Source organism: Dipodomys ordii, unplaced genomic scaffold, assembly GCF_000151885.1.
Source record: "Dipodomys ordii isolate 6190 unplaced genomic scaffold, Dord_2.0 Scaffold23, whole genome shotgun sequence".
Classification (NCBI taxonomy): domain Eukaryota; kingdom Metazoa; phylum Chordata; class Mammalia; order Rodentia; family Heteromyidae; genus Dipodomys; species Dipodomys ordii.
The window spans coordinates 724,512-731,783 of record NW_012267239.1 but is presented as its reverse complement, the minus strand read 5'-3'; the positions used below and the strand labels follow the sequence as shown (position 1 = coordinate 731,783).

At 48.6% G+C, this 7,272-nt stretch overlaps 1 protein-coding gene across 1 annotated transcript in view; it reads right to left on the bottom strand.

The window, feature by feature from the left end:
- Nucleotides 1–7,272, bottom strand: part of Ggt5 (gamma-glutamyltransferase 5) — a 26,420-nt gene that overhangs the window by 9,813 nt on the left and 9,335 nt on the right. Inside the window, exons 2-6 of the mRNA XM_013014408.1 lie at nucleotides 4,932–5,062; nucleotides 4,613–4,708; nucleotides 3,739–3,934; nucleotides 3,217–3,374; nucleotides 2,598–2,744 (exon numbers count right to left, since the gene is read on the bottom strand). Coding sequence (XP_012869862.1) covers nucleotides 2,598–2,744; nucleotides 3,217–3,374; nucleotides 3,739–3,934; nucleotides 4,613–4,708; nucleotides 4,932–5,062 — 728 coding nt within the window. The remainder of the gene's footprint in view (nucleotides 1–2,597; nucleotides 2,745–3,216; nucleotides 3,375–3,738; nucleotides 3,935–4,612; nucleotides 4,709–4,931; nucleotides 5,063–7,272) is intronic.

The following is a 7,272-nucleotide window of genomic DNA, read 5'->3' as shown; positions in this document are numbered from 1 at the left end:
AAATAAAATAAAATAAAAGAGGTAGAACCTAGTGGGAGGCTTTGGGTTATTGGGCGCGTGGCCCAGAAGGGGTTTATGGAACACAACTTCTTCCTCTTCCTCTTTTACTTTCTAGCTGCCATAAGATGAGTCGCTTTCTCGACTGCAGGCTTCTGTGATGTGTACCACCTTACCATATCACACCGCAGCCCCCAAAGCAACGAAACAACCAATAATGGATTGAAACCCTCTTAAACTGTGAGCCAAAATAAATCTTTTGTCTTCATAAGCGGATTTATCACAAGCATTTGTTACAGTAATGGAAAGCAATTGTGGGATTTCGGGGTGGGGTGGGTATGAGTTCAAACTGGGATTTAAACTCAGAGCCTGAGTGTTATCCTTTAGCTTTTTGGCTAAAGGCTAGTGCTCTACCACTTGAGTTACAGCGCCACTACCAGATTTTTGGTGGTTAATTGGAGATAAGAGTCTCATGGACTCACCTGTCTGAGCTAGCATCAAGCTGTGATCCCCAGATCTCAACCTTCTGAGTAGCTAGGATTTATACAAATGAGCCACTGACACTCAGCTTGATGCTGACAATTTGAATATATCAAAGAGAAGCTGTAAAGTGCTTCCTCTTAAGCGAAAGCGTACTTGATTATTATTGGTAATTCTTATTATGCCTATTTCATAAATTAAAATTTATCATAGGTGTGTGTGAGTGTGTACATGTGTATGTATGTGTAAGAACATTGTATATATATATATATATATACACACATCCAATTAGGGTCTTGGAATGTGTCCCCTGCAGATAAACACTATTGTAAGGCTGAAGAGGCAGAAATTAGATTGATCAGCCAAAGAAGCTGGAAAAGACAAAGAACAGGTTTTTCCCTGGAACCCCTAGAGGGAATGTGGCCCCATGAACAATGTGATGTGAAATTTCCAGTACTGTCCAGTAATACAGAGTTGTTGTATGGTCATGATAATTTATAGTATCCACCAGACACTAATACAGCCAGCCTAAGGCAGCCCCAGACCTAGGAAACCCCCTTCAGGCTATGATATCCTGGGTTTTCGCCCCAGGCCTAAGTGCAGACCTCATATGGGAAGCTCATTCATCTGAAGAGTCTGCCTGTTCCTGTGCCCTGCCTTTGTACCTACTAGGGAGGAGGATCTGTCAGTTCTTCCAACAAAACCTCAAATACCAGTCCTCTAGAGCAGCTCTAGAACATACCATCCTGACTGGTGTCTATAGTACTCTTTTTTTCTTTTCTTTTCCTTTCTTTTCTTTTTTTTTTTTTTTTGCCAGTCCTGAGGCTTGAACTCAGGGCCTGGCACTGTTCCTGAGCTTCTTTTTGCTCAAGGGTAGTACTCTGACATTTGAGCCACAGTGCCACTTCTGGCTTTCTCTGAGAATGTGATACTGAGCAGAAAAAACAGTGGCACCTGCTATGGTTGGGATGTGTTTTGAGTATCTCCTAGTGTTCCATTGTGATTGAGGGCTTAGTCCTCTAATTGCTGCATTGGGAAATGGTCTTTAAGAAGTGGGGGCTGGTGGGAGGTACTTAGGTTGCTGGAGGCTAGAAGGTGGCTTATGTGAGGTACCTTAGTAGTTCTCAAAAGAGGGTTATTTCCAGGTGCTGGTGGCTCACGTCTGTAATCCTAGCTACTCAGGAGGCTGCAATCTGAGGATCACAGTTTGAAGCCAGCCTGGGCAGGAAAGTCTGTGAGACTCTTCTCTCTAATAATAATAAAAAAAACAAAACAAAAAAAAAACTACTCAGAAAAAGCCAGAAGTGATGTTGTGGCTCAAGTGGTAGAGTGCTAATCTTGAGCAAAAGAAACTCAGAGCCAGTACCCAGGCCCTGAGTTCAAACCCCAGGACCAGTTTTTTTTGTTCTTTAAAGTTGTTACAAAAGGAGCAGGTTGAACCCTACCCAGCTCTCACAGCTACTTGGCTTGAGATATGACCACTTACTCAGACACAAGTTTTCACCATTGTGGTCTACCATCACCACTTATCATGGGTCCCTTATCAGAACAGAGCCAATGAGCCAAAGCAAATGCAATGCCCTTGAATCTCCAAAACGCATGAAATAGAACTCCTTTTCTAGAAGCAGAGGTATGGCTCAAGTGGCAGAGCACCAGCCTTGAATGAAAAAGCCCAAGGTCCTAACCTCAAGCCCCAGTACCACACACACACACACACACACACACACACACACACACACACACGCAAACAAACAAAAACTCTTTTTCTTTTTTAAGTCTTTTTTTGGGGGGGGTCCGGTCGTGGGGCTTGAACTCTGGGCCTGGGCGCTGTCCCTCAGCTCTTCAGCTCAAGGCTAGCGCTCTACCACTTGAGCCACAGAACTACTTCCAGCTTTTTCTTTTTGCTTATGTGGTACTGAGGAATCGAACCCAGGGCCTCATGCATGCAAGGCAAGCGCTCTACCACTGAGCCACCTTCCCAGCCCCCCTTCCTTTTCTTTATAAGTAGCCACATCAGGGTTTTTTTTGTTTAATAATGATGAAAACTGATTAAATCACTCTGCCTGGCTATGGTTGGGCTGGGAGGTCAGGTTCCCAGGAGAGGAGCTCTAAGATTTTACCCCTGAGCACATTGAGGATAAAGCTGAGAATGGCGCCCCCTCCAGGTGGTGGTGGTGAGTACAGGGTATAGTTTCCCAGGGACATCTCCAGGGCATCTACCACTTCAGGCTGGAATGCAGCTAGGTCCTGGAGCGTCAGTTGGCTTCCTGAGTTGAAAAGGAGAGAGATCCAGGTACAGATGTCAAAAGTAAGGCAAAAGAAGGATTAACATTGGCCCCAGGACACTGGAGGGGGGTGGTCCTCTTGGCCCTTAGCCATTGTAGACTTGGTGAAGTGATGGGTCTGTGAGCAGTGGAATGGGGCGGGTAGATCCGAAGAAGATGTGAAGAAGGGGAGAGGAAGAAGAATGTGTACAAACTCAGTTTCCTCGGCCTACATAATGATGTGGAACTGCCTACTGCTGGCCTTGAGAGGGCCTTGCCCTTTGAAGTCCTAGACCACAGAAGCCCCTGAAGCCAACAGGGACTTGGCTGGACACCTGGCCTCTCCCTGGCCTCTGCCTTGGGAGCAGCAGGCACTCTATCAGGGCTTGGGGAAGACCTCACAGTCAACTCCCAGCACCCAGAATTTGGCTCTTTCTGTGTTCAGGACAGATATTAGAATGTCAGGGTAGCTAACCTTCCTTGGCAATGTCCTCTATCAGCATCTGGCCCAGTCTCCCTGTGTAGAAGGCCTCTGCACCCTCCGTGGCCACAGTCTCCAGTGTGGTGGCCAGAGCAGGCCATGGGAATGGGTCCTGAGGCCTCAGGATTTCTGTCCCATTGAAGAAGAGCTGCCTGGGGGAACAGGGAAGCAATCTCAGAGTAAGAAAGGGTCCACAGGGCAGCCCTTCTGCCAGTGATCTAGTGGGATCCTTGGGACTTTTCTTGGGGAACAGCCCTGGCTTAGGGGCCTGAAGTACTTAAGATGAAAAACAATGGGACAGATTTTCTTAAGAGCAGGGCACAAGGCACCATTGCTTAGCAATAAACTCTTCAGGGGCTGATCTATCTGAAGCTAGGTTTCAATCTGAGACAGAAAAGCCCTGACCAGGCCTTATGGTCCCGGACACCTCCAGTTCAAGGCAGAACTGAGGCAGAGCTGAGACCTGGCCAGGCTCAGATAGAAGATGGTCTTGAACCCGGGACCACCACTGCTTACCTCAGGGTAGATGCATACAAAGAAGGCCTCAGAAAGGTGCTGTTCAGGAACTTGCTGAGGATAGAGGGCATACGGTAGCCCCCTCGGAGCAGCGTGATGGTGGGCTCGAACAGCTGTGCCCAGGGCAGGCGGCCATAGCGGCGGTGGGCCTCAGCATAGCCACGGAGCTCCCCAGGAACCCCGATCCACTGGACTCCTGTACAGAATACCCCTGCCCTCAGCTCTGTGGCTTCCAAGCTGGTCAAGAGCTTCCTACTTTTCTCTCTGCCCGTCTCCTGTCCTCCTCAGCATGTCAGCCAGAGAAAGCTTTTGGAACCCAGGTACAGACCTTCTGTAGCTCCACAGGACAAGGCACTGGACTGGGGCTTGAACTCAGAGACTGGGCACTGTCACTTAGCTTTGTTGTTCAAGGCTAGCACTCTACCACTTGAGCCACAGCTCTACTTCTTGCTTTGGTGGTTCATTGGAGATAAGAATCTCATGGATTTTCCTGCCTGGGGTGGCTTTGAACCACAATCCTCAGATCTCAGCCTACCAAGTAGCTAAGACTATAGGCATGAACCACCGGTGTCTGACAGAGAAGACACTTCTACACATAGTCCATATTAAAAAGTCTGCAGCTAAGTCCTGTCTCAAAAACCTATTTCCACTGAACACCCAGAACATTCCTCAGCCTGGCCCTCTCCTGGGAATACCCTTCCTTATTCAGACAGACCTCACACGCACACCCCGAGAAACTCTCTCCTGACTCCAGTTCTCCAACTTCCATCCCCCATGATAGGGTGCCTCCATAGCCTGTCCAGAAGGCATATGGCCCTGTTAGACATCCACAATGGCTTAGCAGGGTGGGGTGGAAGACCCTCTCAGAGCGCACCTGTGCCCAATGGCAGGGCCTTTCCACATTGGTCCAGCAGGTCCCGGTCGTGCTTGGCAGGTACTGTCTCTCTGGCATTGATGACCTCTACCTTTCCTGGAGTGAGGGTAGAGCAAGAGAGTGGTCATGGATCTGTCAGACGGTCTTAGACTGCCCTAGATCTCAGCTTTTCTCGGTGTGCTCACACTTGCAGGGCTTTCAACCCGAGGTGAAAGAGGCAGGACGAGGAGGCCTCCGTGTTGCAGGAAGGGGCATAGGAAGGGTTACTCAGTGGTTTGGGACAAGCTGGCCCTCCCCATGGAGGAGAACATGGGCCCACCTGTTGTTGCATTGTAGACTGTGAAGATGACCCCTCCGCCCAGGCCCATGCTCTGGGGGTTGACAACACCTGTGCAGACCAGGGCTGCGATTGCAGCATCCACAGGTGAGCCTTGCTGCTGGAGGACGGCTCTAGGAGACAAGGCACAAGGTCAGTGGTTTGCCTGCTCTCCCACAGCCTCCGCATCTGGGCTCATGTAGATAGCACTCACTGGGAAGTCATGACAGGGGAATGGGTGGCCTGTTGGCTGCCGGAAAACCCCAGTTTAAGTCAGAAAACAGACTGGGCAGCCTCTTCTTCAAGTCCAGCTGATTAGTGGGTGTATCTATAATGTCATTTACATCACTCTTCTCAGTTTGTAAAGAGCTTCTGCGAACATGGTTTCTAGGAGCTCTTGACAGCAAAGGCTCATTTGTTTTTTGGTTTTTTTTTGGGGGGGTCCGGTCGTGGGGCCTGAACTCTGGGCCTGGGCGCTGTCCCTCAGCTCTTCAGCTCAAGGCTAGCGCTCTACCACTTGAGCCACAGCACTACTTCCAGCTTTTTTCTTTTTGCTTATGTGGTGCAGAGGAATTGAACCCAGGGCCTCTGGCATGCAAGGCAAGCGGCTCTACCACTGAGCCACCTTTCCAGCCCCAGCAAAGGCTCATTTGTAACTGGCAGAACCTGGCCTGGATCACCCCCTTACTGTTTCTTCTGGGACTCCACTCCCCATCTTTACTGGTTTCAAACCCTTTAAAAGGCAGTCACTCATGACTCCTGGAAACTGACCTGCCTCCAGGCCCTAGGACTGGGCTTCTAGCCCCTTTAGGAAGGGCAGGCCCTTCAGATCCAAAGCTTTGGTCAGCTAGCCTGGGGTGCAGCAATCCTGTCCTTAGGACAACAACCCTGCACAGCTCACCTGGGGCTGCCTCTTCCCTAATACTCAGAAACCTTCCTATACCCCTTCCAAAAGCCAGTATTTAAGGCCTTGTTATCAATGAGGAAATAGGATTTGAAGGAGTGGCCCTGAGTACCTTGTTTTCCTCTCATAGGACACTTGACCCCAGCAACTTCCCTCAGCTCAGTTCCTACAGCTTGATCAGTCCATCCCAAACTCCAGCCCTCCCCAGATTCTGACTTCTGTATTCCTATCATGTGCCACATAAAGACACGGAATCTTAGAATGGGAAAGGGGATAGTAAGCTAGCTGTAGGAACAAAAGTCTATATGATCAGGCATAATTACAAATTTAAAAATAAAACACCATCAACAAACCCAGTAAGGAAACCAAGACCAGAAGATTGAAGTATGGGAGGTGGTTAAGGTAGAAAAGTCCAAAAGATTCCATCTTCAATTCAAAACACTAAGCTAGAGGCATGGCTGAAGTGGCAGAGCACCAGCCATGAGCGAGGAAACTGAGGGATAGTGAAAGACCTGAGTTCAAGCCCTGGTCTGGGGAGTAGGGGGGAAGGGGAAGAAAGACAGATTGCCTTCAAAGAAGCAAAATTAGACCCAGAGCTTACTCCTTAGTAGATCTGATAAAGACCAGAGATGAGGACATGATGTTTTTACAGTAAGGGAAATGCTGGGCTACTCAGGAGGCTGAGATCTGAGGATCACAGTTCAAAGCCAGCCTGGGCAGGAAAGTCTGTGAAACTCTTATCTCCAATAAGCACTCAGAAAACCAGAAGTTGCACTGTAGCTCAAGTAGTAGAGTTCGCCTTGAGCTGAAGAGCTGAGGGACAGCGCTCAGGCCCAGGGTTCAAGCCCCATGACCGATCCAAAAAAAAAAAAACAACAACAAAAAAACTCAGTACTTCAGAGAGGGGGAGTGGGCATCTCAGAAGCTGAGCTAACCAACAGGTCAGCCTGGGCTACGTATAGATCTTATATCAAGGAGAAGAGAAGGAGGAAGAAGATGAAGAAGAAGAAAAGAGGAGTAGGAGGAAGGAAGGGAGGGAGGGAGGAAGGGAGGAAGGAAGGAAGGAAGGAAGGAAAAACAAGTAGGAAAGAAGGAATTTTTTTAAAAAGAAACATCAAGGAGAAAATTACAAACACCCATAATTTCCCTTAAAATAGTGATTAGAAATGGAGTAAATTACATATAAATATGAATAAGAATCTTCCCCCCACCTCTCGCTGGTAGGGGGGTAGTGTACTTGCTGGGCACTTTCTCTTAGCTTTTTTTTTTTTTTTGTCGTGGAGCTTCAACTCTGGGCTTGGGCGCTGTCCTTGTGCTCTTCAGCTGAAGCCAACGCTCTACCGTTTGAGCCACAGCACCACTTCCGGTTTTCTAGAGAGGAGGGGGGGTTATTGGAGATAAGAGTCTCACGAATTTTCCTGCCCAGGCTGGCTTTGAACC